General features: G+C 47.0%; 1 protein-coding gene across 1 annotated transcript; it reads left to right on the plus strand.

The window, feature by feature from the left end:
• The first annotated feature begins 2,615 nt into the window (after positions 1-2,615).
• On the plus strand, positions 2,616-16,689 carry LOC100282389 (RING-type E3 ubiquitin transferase). Its single transcript, NM_001155300.2, has 12 exons — positions 2,616-2,851; positions 2,928-3,043; positions 3,277-3,385; positions 3,487-3,601; positions 14,165-14,262; positions 14,616-14,722; positions 14,803-15,049; positions 15,153-15,206; positions 15,303-15,446; positions 15,563-15,627; positions 16,035-16,089; positions 16,226-16,689. The coding sequence occupies exons 1-12, from the start codon at positions 2,675-2,677 to the stop codon at positions 16,385-16,387; spliced, it is 1,449 nt and encodes a 482-aa protein (NP_001148772.2). The 5' UTR covers positions 2,616-2,674; the 3' UTR covers positions 16,388-16,689.
• The last annotated feature ends 1,723 nt before the right edge of the window (positions 16,690-18,412 follow it).

Here is an 18,412-nt window from a genome sequence, read left to right on the forward strand (position 1 = left end):
CATATTCAGTTTACTTTCCAAAACTGGGTGTGACATTGAATGATCAAAATGCTCTTTACTCGCCCCTCATCATCCCAGAACTGTCAAACATCAACACAACGTATCCCCGTTTTCATTCTACCTTTGTGGACACATTTTTGCATATACAGTTTAGGAAAGAGATAGCAATTTTAGAAAATATTTCGAAACTGCAGTTTTAGGCAAAGTGTGTATGCAATTTTAGATAGTTTGAACACTTGAGCTACAATTTGTCTGAACACCTGAGTTCCAGTTTCAGACATAGTGCAAGAAACTACAGTTTCAAACAAAATTTTCATGCAAAGTTTCAGATAGCATACACACTTACAACAGTTTCAACCATTTCCAGAATAGAAGTAGCAACAAACTGCATATATTTTCAACCAGTTTCAAAACAAAACTAGCAGCAACCAGCCAACACAGTTTCAGAACCACACTAGTTCAGACACATACAGTAGTTCAGAGACATACAAATACTTCATAGTTTCAGAACAAGACTAGTTCACACACATATAATAGTTCAGGACGACATGACTTTATTTTTTTCTTCCGAGGAGTAATTTTCTTTGCTACCATCTTCGTACGAGGATCTACATGAGGCATAATCATTGGTGCATCTACAAGAGTCAACATCATAGGTGTATGTATAGGAGTCATCATATAGGTGCATCTACATGAGTCACCATCATAGGTGCATCTATAGTAGTTATAATCAAAGGTGATTTAGTGAGAGGCATCACCATAGGTTCTTCAATGGGTGGGATCATCATAAGAGCTTCAGTGGAAGTGCCTTTATGTTGCCTTTTAGGAAACCAAGTTGTGGTGTTGCTCCTCCTGCCCTTCCTTTTCCTGTATGGTATGTAAATAGGTAACATCATTACTAAATACCATAATGCAAAATCAATAACTTAAATGAAATGATAAATTACCTTTTTGTTCCATTAGGGCTAGTTTGGGAGCCACAAAACCGGAGTGGATTGGAGGGGCTAAAATCCCCTCTTTATTCAAAATTGAATAAGGAGAGTATTTTAGCCCCTCCAATCCCCTCCGGGTTTTGGTCTCCCAAATTAGCCCTTAAGAGGACATTTAGGGCTATTTCTCTTATGGCCAAGTTCTTCACAATTTGGGCATTTGTATTTGACACAAATCAATTGCTTGTCTTTGTGGTTCCCTTTCTTTTTCTTTGCACCACCACCTTATAGGCATCCCTTTATCCTATTCTTCCTTTGTCTACCAACTCCTTTTTCCTTGACAAAACCCTCCATACGGATGCATGTTAGTTGCTTCTATCTAGCTCAAACTCTCCATTAATTGGATATTGCCTCATAGAAAGCCTATATTCTTTCATGTTTGGATATAGTCTGCCAACTTTCAACAGATTCAACTTGTCATAAACAATAACCCTATCTTCAGGGATAAACTCTACATAAAGCATGGAAAATGGATCACCAGTCATTTTTCATCATTAGCACTATCACCATTACCCCTATTGCATGGTTCCCTCTCATCATCAGACTGCAATCCTAATTGTTCATACAAAACATCCACCTTAGGAATTTCGTGAGTTTCTTCCTCCTCCCATCTATTTTCATTTCAATACTATCCTAATCAATTCGATCAATTCCAGCTGCTACATTCAGAGTATTATCCTACGCATGAAATTCTCAATTAAACTAGAACCATGTCAAGTATCAACAAATCTACTATTGCAACCGCAGAAAATTTTAGCTACAACAAATGAAAGACAACTCACATTGCTTGGCGCAATGGGGAAGACACAAAGGGAGTACTTAGCGTCTATGGACAAATGTAGCAGATCTGGGTCGGGAAGGACACTGTCCACTCCACCATGAACCAGCTCCGACCATATACCTAGTAGAGTGGAGGAGCAACACCACAACTGGGACCACATGACAATGGAGGGCACGAGCTCTCTCTCTCCATGGGCGACAAGCTCACTCGGTGGAACTCGTCGACCATGGGAATCGTTGCCCACAGGGTTCGATGCCGTTGTGGCAACGAGAGTAGAATGAATGGGGATGAAACATTAGAGAGAGAGTCATGTCAGCGTTTGACAACTTTTAGAACGACGAGGGGGAGAGGGAATGGCATTTTGGTCATTCAATAGTTGCATCAGTGGTTAAACATAACTTAACAGTCTGTTTAGAAGCACCTAATTTTTAAGAAACTGGTTTATAAAAACTAAGGTGCTTCCAAACATACTAGTTTATGCCCCAGTTTATAGAAATTGAATTTTTAGTTTCTTAACCAAGAAACTAGCCTCACCTAGCCAAAAGCAGATTATGAAAATTAAGGTAGTTCCTAACATCATTAACCAGTTCTTTTTTATAAACCAATTAAAAAAAACTGGAGATAGAAACTAGATTCTTAAAAACTCAGTTGCTTCCAAATAGGGCATAAACCCCTTAAACCAACGACATTGCTGTTTCAGTAGAGAGCTAATGTTGACAATGCTATTTTGGTAATGTTGATATTCAGTGTTAAAACAGCAAACTGCAAGGTCAGCGATGCTATAACAGTAAATTTCTCACGAACAGGTGGGACCAAGAAACAGTTTTACACAAAGACCCCTCCTCCTCGGTGCTCTCGAGTCTCGAGAGTCGAGACTCAGGGGACCTGATTTCCTCGTCCGGCCATGGCGACCGGTGGCAAGTCCGCTGCCCCTCAGCCACCTCCCGCCGCGTCCTCCTCCTCCGAACGCGCGCTGGAGTCAGTCCACTTCTCTTCCGGAAACCCTCGCATCGAGGAGACCCGCGGCGTCGTCGTCCTCCACCCCGACCCGCCCGCGGCCGCCTCCTGGTCTCATGTCCCGGTAAGCCACGACTGATAGGGATTTCCGTGTGGATGGGATCTAGTGACTTGATTGGCTCGCCCGTGTGTGTTTGTAGTTGGGGAGGAAGCCGCGGGTGTGCGTGCTCGCCGTGCCCAACCACATGACCTACGCCGACTTCTGCCGTTTCTGCGGCGCCTTCGTCCCTCACACACTCGAGATGCGCATCGTCAGGTTGCTCACATTGCCTTATCACTCCTGCTATGCCTTGGTTACGCTTCATATGGTTGCTGCTTCCCTAGCGAGTAGTCTCAATAGTTGGGTCTGAGTTAATTTGTTGATTTAGTTTTCTTAATGCTGTGCTATGTTCTATTTATAATACTGGAACATATAAATTGGCGAACTCTATGTGCTTGTGTGGTTTCCATGTATGTGGATTGTAGTATTAGTTGGTGGTTGTGTTGCAGAACTGATGGAGCAGAGGACCAGTACAGCGTTCTTATAAATTTTGACACTCAGAGCTCCACAGACAGCTTCTATAAGCACTTCAACGGGAAGCAGTTCTCTTCGCTGGAGGTATTGATTTCTTTTATTCTGCTGAATTTAGTATGGTGTTTTCCGCTGGCGCGGTGATTAAATTTTATAGTGATTACTGATTGGAGGTTTATGTGGTGCAGGGGGGTGTCTGCCATGTCCGTTTTGTGGAAGAGGTGCACTACACTGAATTGATTGAGCATGCACATACCTCAGTTACAAACTTGGCTGAGCAACCTACATGCCCAGTATGTCTTGGTATGCCTAGTTGTCTTGAACAACCCTATCAGCTTTTCAAAAGCAATTAGTAGAGTGTTCTGTTTTGTTTGATTATTGAAACATCAAAAGTTTGTAACCTCTGTTTTTCTCTTGTATTGCACTAAAATGGTTAGAAATGTTCAGTACCGTATGTTTGGAGTCAAGTCATGATTCCTGCTTGTACAGTCATATGTTCTTTGGTTGATGGAAAGAGAACATTTGTGATCTATGTCAAGTTAGATGTACTCACTAAGTGAGATCCTATCTTTTTCACATGTGCATTTGTTATATCTTTATTCATAAGGAAAACTTGGGCCATATTTTAAGTTTATGCATGATGATGTGCCTGTTGAATTCTGAACCCTGGTTCCAGTTGATTCATAATGATATATGTGGTTTGTAGCCTCCCTATGTCTTTGTCCTATTCTTAGGCCCTGTTTAGAACCCCTAGACCTAGTAGTTAGCCAACTAAGAAGTTATTAGCTGGGTTGAGTCAGCTAATGAACTAATTGTTAGTTGTGAGTTAGCTAACAATTAGTTGAGGTACGTGTTGACGGCCTTAGCCCCAGTGTGTGTGGTGTGAAGCCTTTGTGTGCTGTGGGAGTGTTGTGTGTGGGTGAGTCTTGTTGCGTGCGTGTGGGTGTGTTTGTGTCCTCTCCTATCCTTTCTCTTTTATGAAATGATACACAGCTCTCTTGCGTGCTCAACATCAACATAGCCTTTTAGTCCTAAGAAAGTTAGGGTAGGCTAGAGTTGAAACCCAACAAGAAGTCACCAAAAAGAGAAAGAGAGAGAAAGGGGAGGGGAAAAAACTTTTGAGAGCACTAAAAGGGAAAAGTCCTAATCTCGGTTCGAGTACGTGGATAGCTTCTTTCCAAGCACTTCTATCAAAAAACAATTCCATTGGGATATTACATTCCTTCAAGTCCCTTCTGATTGCCTCCTCCCATGTCATGTTTGGCCGTCCCCTGCCTCTCTTCACATTATTGTTCTGTCTTATGATGCCTCTGTGCACCGGTGCCTCTGGGAGTCTCCGGTGGACATGCCCAAACCATCTCAACCGGTGTTGAATAAGCTTTTCTTCAATTGGCACTACTCCTAGCCGATCGTGTATGTCATTGTTTCTCACTTGGTCCAATCTTGTGTGCCCACATATCCAACGCAACATACGCATCCCTGCGACACTTAATTGTTGGATATGTCATCTTTAGTAGGCCAACACTCAACCCCATATAACATAGCAGGCCTAATCGCCGTCCTGTAGAACTTGCCTTTCAACTTTTGTGGCACTCTCTTGTCACATAGGACTCTCGATGCTTGACGCCATTTCATCCACCCCGCTTTGATCCTATGGATAAATCTTTATCAATATCAGCATCTCTCTGTAGCATCGATCCCAAATAACGCAAGGTGTCCTTCTTTGGTACTACCTGGCCTCCCAAGCTTACATCTCCATCCTCACTAATTGTAGTACCAAAGTCACATCTCATATACTCGGTTTTGGTCCTGCTAATTCTAAATCCTTTTGACTCTATGGTTTGACGCCATAACTCTAGCTTTCTATTTACTCCTTCCCGGATTTCATCTACTAGAACTACATCGTCAGCGAAAAGCATACACCAAGGGATATCTCCTTGTATATCCCTCATGACCTCATCTATCACTAAGGCAAATATATAAGGGCTCAAAGTTGAACCTTGATGGTGTCATGTACGGGCACTCGTACGCCAGGCAGCGTCGCGCCCGTGACAGGCGCCGCGCACAGGAGCGCGCAGATCTGGGAGATCAGCAGGAGCATATGGAAAGCAGTGGCTAGGAAGGAAAATAGAAGAATGGAAAGTAGAGGGAAGGAAAGGAGAGATTGATGGGTGATTGATTAGTAGAAGAATGGAAAGTAGAGGGAAGGAAAGGAGTGATTGATTAGTGATTGATTAGTGTTACCATGTTTAGGCTTGCCTAAAATAACAGCAGGCCGATGGCTATATATGCGGCACAGGGAGACAGGAATAAAGGCAGCAAACAAGTTATCTCTTCTCCACCTCTCTCTCTCTACCAACTAAGCCTACGGCTGTGGGGGATAACCACGCCGGAGAAGACGACGAACCGCGGCTACGACCTTCGTAGCCGAGGGCCCCCTGCTCTAGACGCCCAGGCCGTTGACAACCTGGTATCACGAGTCAGGCGATCTTCGTCCTCTCGATGCCACACCTCCGATCAGTCCCTCGACGTCACCCAACCACCACCCAGCCCTCCACCATCACCGCCGTTGACCTCCTCCATTATGACCACCAAAACCATCGACGATTTGGCTACGATAATCGAGAAGCTCGTGGGTACGATATCTGTCCTCCAAAATGACGTCGAGTCGTTGAAGAAGGACAAGGCGCCCTCCTCCTCGCCGTCCGGCAGCGGCGGCCACGACGGCCAGCACCACATCGATCGGCCACCAAGGTTCCAAAAAATCGACTTCCCGCGTTTTGACGGCAAGTCGGACCCCATGCTCTTCGTCAACCGCTGTGAGTCCTACTTTCATCAGCAGTGGATCATGGAGGAGGAGAAGGTTTGGATGGCCTTTTACCACCTCGAGGGCGTGGCCCAGTCGTGGTACCTCCAGCTAAAGACGGATGAGGGGACTCTGCGCTGGCACCGCTTCAAGGACATCCTCCAGTTGCGCTTCGGGCCTCCCCTACGCTCGGCGCCGCTGTTCGAACTCGCTGAGTGTAGGCGTACAGGCACCATGGAGGAGTACCAGAACCGCTTCCAGGAGCTACTACCGCGCGCCGGACCACTGGAGGAACGCCAGCGCGTGCAACTCTTCACGGGCGGGCTGTTGCCACCGCTCAGCCATGCGGTGCGCATCCACAACCCCCAGTCGCTCGCGGCGGCTATGAGCCTCGCGCGGCAAGTGGAGCTGATGGAACTCGACAGGGCCCCAACGCCGGCCCATATCAGGCCAGTCGCACGCGGCGTCCTGCCTCCGCCGCCGAAACCGGCGCCTATGGCGCTTCCGACGCCCCACGTCCCTTTGGCGCTCCCGGCACCACCGGCGGGCGCGGCTCCGGGCCGTGGCGAGGGCAGAAGGCTCAGCACTGAGGAGATGGCTGAACGCCGTCGCCTCAGATTATGTTTCAATTGCAATGACAAGTATTCCAGGGTCACAACAGGTTCTGCAAGCGCATCTTCTTCGTCGACGGCGTCGAGATCATGGACGAAGACGACACCGACCACCCCGACAGCCTCGACGCTGAGGCGCCGTGCTTCTCGTTACAGGCCGTCTCCGGCTGTCCCGTGGCCGACACCATGCGGGTCGCCGTCATGTTAGGAGCCACCCCGCTCGTCGCCCTCCTCGACTCAGGCAGCACACACAATTTCATATCCGAGGCAGCGGCGCGGCGTTCCGGCCTTCCCCAGCAACAGCGCCCGCGCCTTTCGGCCATGGTGGCCAACGACGAGCGCATCACTTGCGTGGGCGTCATCCGCAACGCGCCCCTCACCGTCGGCGGCGACGCGTTCCCGACCGATCTCTTCGTCATGCCGTTGGCCGGGTACGATGTCGTCCTCGACACTCGCTAGTTGGGCGCGCTGGGGCCCATCGTGTGGGATCTCGCATGCAGGCACATGTCGTTCCAGCACCACGACCGCACAGTCTGCTGGAACGGCGTGCCCACGTCCTCGGCGCCGGTGCTGGGCGCCACCACCGCGGCCGAGCCTCTGCTCGCGGCTCTCCTGGACACCTTCGCGCCCGTCTTCGCAGAGCCGGCTGGTCTGCCCCCGTTGCGCGCCCATGACCACCGCATCATCCTCAAGCAGGGCGCGCAGCCGGTGGCAGTCCGGCCTTACCGGTACCCGGCGGCACACAAAAACGAGCTGGAACGCCAGTGCGCCGCCATGATCGAGCAGGGGATTGTTCGTCGCAGCGATTCACCATTCTCGTCGTCGGTCCTCCTCGTGAAGAAGCCCGACGGGTCGTGGCGGTTCTGCGTCGACTACCGCGCGCTAAACGCGGTCACCATCAAGGACGCCTTCCTGATCCCGGTGGTCGACGAGCTGCTGGACGAGCTTCATGGTGCCCGGTTCTTCTCCAAGCTGGACCTGCGTTCCGGGTACCACCAGGTGCGCATGAGGCCAGAAGACGTGCACAAAACGGCATTTCGTACCCACGACGGCCTGTACGAGTTCCTGGTGATGGCGTTCGGGCTTTGCAACGCACCGGCAACATTCCAAGCCCTCATGAACGATGTGCTCCGTCCCTTCCTGCGCCGGTTTGGCCTTGTTTTCTTTGATGATATCCTGATATATAGCAAGAATTGGGAGGAGCACCAGCACTACCTCAGGATGGTCCTCGAGGAACTACAACGCCACCAACTCTTCGTCAAGCGCTCCAAATGCACCTTCGGAGCCCCGTCCGTCGCCTACCTTGGTCATGTGATCTCGGCGGCGGGCGTAGCCATGGACCCGACAAAGGTGCAGGCCATCTTCGACTGGCCGGTGCCATGCTCGGCTCGGGCGGTGCGCGGGTTTCTTGGCCTGGCGGGCTACTACCGCAAGTTTGTGCCCAACTACGGCATGGTCGCCGCACCACTCACGGCCCTCCTCAAGAAAGACGGCTTCGCCTGGGATGACAAGGCAGCGACGGCTTTCGGCGCCCTCAAGGCCGCCGTCACCTCGGCACCGGTCCTCACCATGCCTGACTTCACAAAGACCTTCGTGGTTGAGTGTGATGTGTCGTCACACGGGTTTGGCGCCGTGCTCACCCAAGAGGGACATCCGGTGGCTTTCTTCAGCCGTCTCATCGCTCCTCGTCACCAGGCGTTGGCAGCCTACGAGCGCGAGCTCATCGGCCTAGTCCAGGCGGTCCGGCACTGGCGGCCGTACCTCTGGGGGCGGTGCTTCATCGTCAAGACAGACCACTATAGCCTCAAATACCTCCTCGACCAGCGCCTCTCCACAATCCCGCAACACCACTGGGTCGGGAAGTTGTTGGGCTTTACTTTCACTGTGGAGTACAGGTCGGGCGCCACGAACGTCATTGCGGATGCTCTATCCCGCCGCGACACGGAGGAGAGCGTGCTGCTAGGGCTGGAAAATAAGGTCGAGGCTCGCGAGCCGGCTCGAGCTCGGAGCGGCTCGCGAGCCTCGAGCGAGCCGAGCCGAGCTTGCCTTTTAGGCTCGTTCCCGTAGCGAGCCGAGCCGAGCCGGCTCGTTCCGGCTCGCGAGCCGGTTCGCGAGCTGTGGCAAATTACTTAATATGTACAATAATGATGGATATTGGCTAATTTTATAGATTTTCAGTTTATTCCTTAGCGTTTCATGATAGGTATATGACAATTAATAATTTAGATTACTCATAATAATGAATGATATCTATATATTTCACATTTATATACTAATAATTCACTATATAATGCAATTGTGTAATATCAGGGTGTGGCTCGCGAGCCGAGCCGACTCGCGAGTCGCCGTCGAGCCGAGCCGAGCCTGTTTCCCCAGCTCGTGAAATGGACGAGCCGAACCGAGCCGAGCCGAGCTCGGCTCGGCTCGTTTCCAGCCCTACGTGCTGCTGGCGATCTCCGCGCCCCGCTTCGACTTCATCGCGCGCCTTCGTCAGGCCCAGGCCATGGACCCGGCTCCAGCAGCCATCCATGAAGGAGTCGGCGCTGGCACCCGCGATGCACCGTGGGCGGTGGCTGACGACATGGTCACCTACGATGGGCGCCTGTACATTCCACCGGTGTCGCCCCTGCTGCAGGAGATTGTGGCCGCCGTGCATGACGATGGGCATGAGGGCGTCCACTGCACCCTGCGCCAGGATTTCCACTTCCCCAACATGCGACGCCTGGTACAGGACTTCGTGCGGGCGTGTGTGACGTGCCAGCGGTTCAAGTCGGAACATCTACATCCAACTGGCTTGCTGCAGCCGCTGCCAGTGCCCTCGGCGGTCTGGGCGGACATTGCGATGGACTTCGTTGAAGCGCTACCCCGGGTGCACGGCAAGACGGTCATCCTCTCCGCCGTCGACCGCTTCAGCAAATACTGCCATTTCATCCCCCTAGCGCACCCGTACACGGCGGAGTCTGTGGCACAGGCTTTCTTCACCGACATCATCCGTCTCCACGGGATACCGCAATCCATCATCTCCGACCGCGACCCGCTGTTCACCTCGTCGTTCTGGAGCGAGTTGATGCGCCTCATGGGCACCAAGCTCCTCATGTCATCAGCGTTCCACCCGCAGACGGATGGCCAGACGGAGGCGGCCAACCGCGTCATCGTCATGTACCTACGCTGCCTCACCGGCGATCGCCCTCGCCAGTGGCTTCGCTGGCTCCCTTGGGCGGAGTACGTCTACAACACGACCTACCAGTCGTCCCTCCGCGACACCCCGTTCCGGGTGGTCTACGGCCGTGATCCGCCCTCCATCCGCTCCTACGAGCCCGAGGACACAAGGGTGGCGGCGGTGGCACAAGAAATGGAAGCGCGGGAAGCCTTTCTGGCTGACGTCCGCTTCCGTCTCGAGCAGGCTCAGGCGGTCCAAAAGCTGCAGTATGATAAGCACCACCGGGAGGTCACATATGAGGTTGGGGACTGGGCATTCCTTCGCCTTCGCCAACGTGTGGCGACGTCCCTGCCGCGAACCATCACTGGGAAGCTCAAGCCTCGCTACGTGGGACCCTACCGCGTCACCGAGATCATCAATGACGTGGCTGTTCGGCTAGAATTGCCGCCCGGCGCGCGCCTGCACGACGTGTTTCATGTCGGCGTGCTCCGGAAGTACGTGGGCTCCCCACCCACCACACCGCCGGCTCTGCCGCCTCTTCTCAATGGTGCGGTAGTGCCTGAGCCTGCAAGAATAGCGGGGGCTCGCTTGTCGCGTGGCGTGCGGTAAGTCCTCGTTCACTGGAGCGGCGAACCAGCTTTATCAGCCACCTGGGAGGAGTTCGACGACTTCCGCGCCCGATTCCCAGCCTTTCAGCTCGAGGACGAGATGGCCTTCGACGAGGGGAGAGATGTCATGTACGGGCGCTCGTACGCCAGGCAGCGTCGCGCCCGTGACAGGCGCCGCGCACAGGAGCGCGCAGATCTGGGAGATCAGCAGGAGCATATGGAAGGCAATGGCTAGGAAGGAAAATAGAAGAATGGAAAGTAGAGGGAAGGAAAGGAGAGATTGATGGGTGATTGATTAGTAGAAGAATGGAAAGTAGAGGGAAGGAAAGGAGTGATTGATTAGTGATTGATTAGTGTTACCATGTTTAGGCTTGCCTAAAATAACAACAGGCCGATGGCTATATATGCGGCACAGGGAGACAGGAATAAAGGCAGCAAACAAGTTATCTCTTCTCCACCTCTCTCTCTACCAACTAAGCCTACGGCTGTGGGGGATAACCACGCCGGAGAAGACGACGAACCGCGGCTACGACCTTCGTAGCCGAGGGCCCCCTGCTCTAGACGCCCATGCCCTTGACAGATGTAGTCATATGTTAATCGGGAAAACATTTGTATCATCATCAGTTGTTCGGACGCAAGTCACAACCTTGTCATACATGTCCTTGAGCGTAACATACTTTGTTGGGACTTTATGCTTATCCAATGCCCACAACATGAGATTCCTAGGCATTTTATCATAGGCCTTTTTCCAAATAGATAAAAACCATGTGTAAGTCCTTCTGCTCTTTATACCGCTCCATGACGCGTCTTATTAAAAAAATTGCTTCCATGGTTGACCTTCCAGGCATGAATCCAAATTGGTTCATGGTGATATGTGTCATTCCTCTTAGGCGATGCTCAATAACTCTCTCCCATAACTTCATAGTGTGGCTCATGAGCTTAGGGTCTGTTTGGTTGGGCTGTGGCTGTGAAAAAAGTTGCTGTGGACTGTGAGCTGTGGAAAAAGCTGCTGTAGGCTGTAAGCTGTTAAAAAGCTAAAAACCGTTTGGTGGAAACCACTAAAAGTCGTTAAAAATTCTTCGATATATGTTTTCATAGTTCCATCTGAAAAGCCACTAAAAGCAGGTCCTGGGGTGCTTTCAAATTTGCACTACGAGAAAGTCGGCTTTTAGAAAAAGCTGCTTCCTGGATCCAGCCCTTTGGTTGGCTTTTGGCTTTTAGGGGGCAAAAGCCAAAGCCAAAAGTCAAACCAAACACACCCTTAATCCCTCGATAGTTGGTACAACTTTGAATATCCTCCACTAGTCCACTCATCGGGCATCTTGTTTGATCGAAAATTATGGTTCAACAACTTGGTTAGCCAAACAATAGTAATATCCCCAAGGCATTTCCACACCTTTATTGGGATACCATCCAGGCCCATCGCCTTGCCCCCTTTCATCCTCTTTAAAGCTTCTTTGACCTCTGATTCTTGGATCCTGCGTACAAAGCATCTATTTAAATCATCAAAGGAGTCATCTAATTGGGTGCCATAGTCTCATTCTCACCATTGAAAAGATTGTCAAAATACCTCTGCCACCTCTGTTTGATGTCTTGTCCTTTTACCAAGAGTTGATCCATCTCATCCTTAATGCATTTAACTTGGTTGAGGTCCCTCGTCTTCCTTTCCTGAATCCTAGCCATCTTATAGACATCCTTCTCCCCTTCCTTTGTACTTAGTCTTCGGTAAAGACCATCATAAGCTCGACCCTTTGCCCCACTTACAGTTCCCTTTGCAGTCTTCTTTGCCACCTTATACCTCTCTATGTTGATCGCGCTCCTGTCATGGAACGAGCTCCTGTAACATTCTTTCTTCTCCTTTATTGACTTTTGAACGTCCTCGGTCCACCACCAAGTATCCTTAGGTTCACCTCTGCTTCCTTTGGTCACTCCAAACACCTCTGATGCCACCTTCCTAATACAAGTTGCCATCTTCACCCACATGTTGTTTGCATCTTTTTCTTCAGACCAAGCGCCCTCCACAAAAACTCTTTCCCTAAAAACTTCGGATGTCTCCCCTTTGAGTTTCCACCACTTCGTCCTCGTAATTTTGGCTTGTTGATCCCTATGGGTATGTATCCGAAAACGGAAGTCAGCCAGCACAAGATTATGTTGGGGCACAACACTCTCTCGAGGTATCACCTTACAATCCAAACATACTTGTTTATCTTCTCTCCTTGTGAGAACGAAGTCGATCTGGCTCGAACGATGGCCACTGCTAAAAGTCACCAAATGAGAATCTCTCTTTCTGAAGAAAGTGTTGGCTATCACTAGGTTGTAGACTACAACAAAGTCCAAAATATCCTCTCCTTCTTGATTACTACTACCATACCCGAAACTTCCATGAGCTAGCTCATAACCTGCATTTGTTGAACCTACATGACCATTGAGATCTCCTCCTATGAAAAGCTTCTCATTGGTTGGTACTGCTCTGACCATGCTATCTAAGTCTTCCCAGAACTTCCTCTTCTCGCTCTCACTGAGACCAACCTGAGGGGCATACACACTTATAATGTTCAAGACTACATCCCCAAAAACTAGTTTGACTAGGATAATCCTATCTCCCTGCCTTTTGACATCCACCACTCCATCCTTTAGGGTCTTATCAATCAGGATACCTACTCCATTTTTGTTTGCCACTTTTTGTGAGTACCAAAGTTTGGAACCAATGTTCTCCACCTCCTTCGCTTTTTGCCCCTTCCATTTTGTCTCCTGGACACATAGAATATTAACACGCCTCTTGCTCGCTGCATCGACTAACTCCCTTAGCTTACTTGTAAGGGACCCTACGTTCCAACTACCTACACGGATCCTAGTCGACTCAACTAGCTTTCTTACCCCTCACACTCGTTGAGACAGATGCGAAGACCCTTGCACATTTGTCACTACACCCGGGCGCCGATGTAGCGCGCCATTAAGGAAGCGGCGACCCGATCCTTGCTCACTTGACACTGCATCCAGATCAAGACACGGCGCGCCACCAAGGGGTGGCGGCCCGGCCCTTGCCCATTTAACATAACACCATACTCGGGTTCTGATATGGCGCGTCGCAAAGAGGGTTACGCCCCAACGTTTTTCCATTGGGTTTCATCTCTATTTGAGTGGCTAAGTTTTTATAGCTGGCTCGCTACGTCTAACGCAACCCTCCTCCTTGTACCTGGACTTGGGACCAGACTATGATGCACCAACATATGCTGAGACAACATAGGCGGAGTTAGCTCTCTTGCGTGTTCGAGAAAAAATTTGAGGGATTAGCTGGAGATGTTTGGAACCTCTACAACTAGCAACTAACTATTAACTCTAGAGGTTCCAAAAGTTGCCTTAATTGATGTCAGAAGGTTTATCCATGAATAGAAATATTTGAATTTAGTTTTTTTCAAACATATCATCTGTTAAACTGGCTTTCTATAATGTAGGATGCTTAGTTTTCTTTTGGGTGGTTTCTCTGATTTGTTCCTTTGGCAGTGCATAGTACATGGAACTTTATGTTATACATAGTATATCTATTTTATGTTCACTTCGCTTTATAGAGGCTTGGTGTCATGCATTTTTATCAAGCTCCCTACTATATTTGAGCCCAAACAAGATGGTGTTTGAAGTTTATTTTGATCATATGATTTATTTGTTTCGATCTTTAAATAGAACGACTTGACCAAGATCCTGGAGGTATTCTCACAACAATCTGCAACCATTCTTTCCACTGCTCGTGCATATCAAAATGGACAGACTCCTCATGCCCGGTAAGTGACAGATGATTTACTTTGTTAATGTGTTTGTTTTGTATTAATTTACTATCTGCAGTACTTTGTGCTGATTGTATCATTGCCATATTTTTATTTAAATTCAAAATGGAAATATGAAACTCAGCTATGCTCTTGGTGCCTATGGGAATACCTTTTATCATCAAGCTAGCAATATTTCAAATTTGTACATTGAGCAATTCTTTCTTTCCTTTTGTATTTCATAGTGGATGGATTGGGTTTGACCTTTGTCAATAGTCTTCTTCTCTGGTTTTAGGGGAAAAACATAGTATGTCATTTTACTCATGTTGGCAGCTTGTGCAATTTGTGTTTACATTGAAAGTATCTTTCAGGTCTGTAGATATTGTCAGCAGCAACCAGAGAAATCCATGTGTTCTATTTGCGGAACTTCGGAGAATCTTTGGATATGTCTAATCTGTGGCCATGTTGGCTGTGGAAGGTAAAATATTTCATGTTCATTCTGGCAACTGCGAATATATTAAATAACTTATTTGATTTAATTGCTGGGGATATTCACAGGTACAAGGGTGGACATGCTATTGAACACTGGAAGGAAACTCAACATTGTTATTCACTTGAGTTAGAGACACAAAAAGTGTGGGACTATGCTGGGGACAACTATGTACATCGGCTTATTCAGTCAAAAACAGATGGAAAGCTAGTTGAGTACAATTTCCATGGTGATCACACAGCAGAGAGCACGTGTTCACTATGCAGTGGTGATGCCGCAATGGATGAAGCTCTACTGAACAGTAAATTTGAAGCTGTAATGTGTTTAAGTAAAGAATTTGTTATGCTAACTGTTACCAAATAGCATCCTGACAAACTTCTATACCTTGCATTACACCATTAACTTACCCCTATTTTAGATTGTTGAAGAGTACAATGATCTCGTCACATTTCAACTTGAAAAGCAAAGAAATGTAAGTCCATACGTTATTGTGCTTTTTTTAGTGATGTTTACTATCTGCTACTGTATTGAAACCATGTGTTTTCATTTGGTTTTCGTGCTAATGTAGTACTATGAGTCACTTCTACTAGAAGTCAAGGAGGAAACTGAGAAAGAAATTTCTGCTGCTACTGAGAAAGCCATGAGCACAAAACTCCAAAAGTTGGAAGTAAAGTTTGACAAGTGTATGGAAGAGAAAAAATTTCTTGATGAAGTAAGCGAATACTTGACTATATGGTACAGCTAAATCTATATGTTAGCGCTTAATACTTTGTGTTATCTGTTGCCTTCATTTGTTTTAATTGTTTGGACTGTATCCTTTTTCCTCAGGTAAATGGCAATCTTGTCAAGAATCAGGAGATGTGGATTGAAACTATACGAAAAGCACAAGCAAGGTAGTTTCTTTGTTGCATTTGAAATAAACACAGAACCAATCTATTAAATAATGCTTCTTGTTTGCCCTATATTATTTTTATTCAAGCTAGAGAATATGGATCAACAAGGTAAGTGTACTGTGCTTTTGCTGCCTTCCTAATAACTGATCCTAATATGTCTGTCAAAGAAATGCCTTGGTCATCTCAATTTGGTATAGGCCCACTAATTTCCATTTGGTTTCATGAGTTATGAGCGATCAAGTTTTTTTCGTTCTTTTCCTTTGGTCACTTGTTAGAATTTTCTTTTGTGTTTTGTACTTCGGTCATTGTTCCAGGTGTTGAATACTATGATCGTACCAATTTAGAAACTAGAATAGAACATACACTTATTTTGTGTTTTTATCTAAGTTGGTGTAATTCTGTTTCAGGGAGCAAGCTGCGCTCAGATTAAAAGATGAGAAGATCGAAAAACTTCAGGAAGAGGTGTGTATGCTTAAAGCAATGCCTTTTCCAGAATGTATAGTATATTCATGTTGTTCTTTGTGCCATTTCAAGTAACGGTCCGCTGTGCAGATGGTGTGATGGCTTGCAGCTTAACTGATCTGTTCTCCTGTAACAGCTAAGAGGTTTGATAGCCCATTTCGACTGCCAAAGTGACACTGCACAAGCTTCAAATGCGATCTCGAGCGATATACCAGGGGGCATGATTCTTCCGGTAGCATCAGAATCGTCCTCGAGCGGCGGCGTTGTTGGTGGCACTGGAAACGGGGAGCAAAATTGAGTAAACTGCGCCCTGTATAAAGCACGTTTGGATCTTAGGGACCTAGGTATATTCTTGCTTCCAAACCCCCACCGTTGTATGTTCAGTTAGGGTAATACACACTTGTTAGCTGTCACCTCACTGCCCCTCGATTCTACTGTCACTAGCCGCTAGTAGTGTGGTACTAGGGATGAAAACGATTTCATTTTTTTTTGGTTTTTCGAAATTCGTTTCCGATTTTTCGACCGTATTTAATGGTTATGGTATTTTTCGAAAACATAATTGGTTATCGGAATTTTATATCGAAATTGAATTAATGTTTTATTGATCGTTTTCTTCGTTTATCAAATTTAAATCTTGGAATTTTAAAAAAATTAAATAAACTTGGAAATTTTTTTGTCTCAAGTTAAATTATATTATATGCTAAACGATATCCCAATAAAAATTAATATTAATTATGAACTTTTTTGATTAAGACGAGATTGTTAAATTTATTGTAAAAAAGTCAAATGAATTATAAATTGGAACAGAGAGTATTTGTGAACTTTGAATCTGTGAACTTGTGATCTTTATAAATTTGTTATATTGTGAACTTATATTATGAACATGTGATCTTTATGAACTTGTTATATTATGAATTGTAAATGTGATCTTTGTTGTATTGTGAACTTTTATATTAAGATATTTTTATATTGATATGTTTACTGATCGTATATTAGATTTCGATCGTTACTGGTATATTTTTCGTATCGAACTTTCATTTCCGATATTTTCAAAATACCGATATCGTTTTGTTTCCATGATTACCATTTCAATTTCATTTAAAAATATGAAAATGGAAATGGTTTTAGTGTTTACTGGCTGTTTTCATCCCAGTGTCGCTATAGCGTTTTGGATAGGTTACTGCTAAGATATTGTATATTTTGTCGCTATTGTTGCTATGATTGTTTTTTCGGGTATTAGTGGTGACATAATTTTGTGGCTCTAATGTGCAGTCTTTGGCTGTTGAGTTCATTAAGGGGGTGTTTGTTTTCTAGGGATTAATGTTTAGTCCCTACATTTTAGTCCATTTTAGTACCTAAAATGCTAATATGGTAACTAAGACTATTTTAGTTTTCGTATTTGACAATTTAGGAACTAAAATGGAATAAAATGAAAGGACTAAAGATTAGTCTCTAGAAACCAAACATCCCCTAAGTGATAATTGCTTGGTAGTATACTGCAACCATCTATCAGGTCAGAAATGGTCATAACTTTGGAATTTTCTCTTCTGTAATTTATATTACAAGATAGAGTACAACATAGCTTACCTAGGCTCTTGAATGCTGGTGCTAATCAATCACTGGCCGATTCTGGTTTGCTACAGAGTAGAGATACGAACACAAGGTTGACTTGTCCCTTGTGGTTCGAGTTGATGAGTGATTGTCAACGGATAGTACTCTGAGGAAGTCAGTGGATTGACCAGAGTGTGAGATTATGTTGTGCAACCATGTCGGTCGGCTTGTGGTATGCAGGTGTGGAGCACAGGGACGATAGTTGATGACTGAGGTGAAGGTCATGCGGGCTCATGCTGATGGACTGTGACCGATGAAGGATGAGTGTTGGGTCTTAGCTGATGGACCAGATCAGTCGGGTGACTAGCCGTGGTGGCTGACATCTAGGACACACTCACGCGAGGACGGGGCAGAGCGAGCCGCGTTGCCATCGCGGCCGAGGACTGGCGGAACACATGTCCAAGACCTGGGAGACACGCATGCGGTGCGATACTCACGATGGTTTGGTGGTTGAGCCTCAAAACCATCTAGCGTTGCGGACGATGAGTTTTTGACTGGGTTTCGCCTCAAAACTCGGCATTGGCAGTTTCGGTGGAAATTGGAGGCGGCACGTGGCGTGATCACGGAAGGTGCGTCAAGGCGAAGCAACTCCATGTGAAGGGTATGGTCGTCAGATGAAAGCTAAGAGTTGGTCCATTTTGCTCGTGGTGGAGTAGATATGTTCTATGTAAATATGGGTAGTTTAGAAAATGGAAATAACCCTATATAAATA

Source organism: Zea mays, chromosome 5, assembly GCF_902167145.1.
Source record: "Zea mays cultivar B73 chromosome 5, Zm-B73-REFERENCE-NAM-5.0, whole genome shotgun sequence".
Taxonomy (NCBI): Eukaryota; Viridiplantae; Streptophyta; class Magnoliopsida; order Poales; family Poaceae; genus Zea; species Zea mays.

Coding starts and splice junctions, on each gene's coding strand:
- LOC100282389 (NM_001155300.2), top strand. CDS start 2,675: ATGGCGACCGGTGGCAAGTCCGCTGCCCCTCAGCCACCTCCCGCCGCG. Junction 3,044..3,276: donor CTCGAGATGCGCATCGTCAG/GTTGCTCACATT, acceptor GTTGTGTTGCAG/AACTGATGGAGCAGAGGACC. Junction 14,263..14,615: donor GGACAGACTCCTCATGCCCG/GTAAGTGACAGA, acceptor AGTATCTTTCAG/GTCTGTAGATATTGTCAGCA.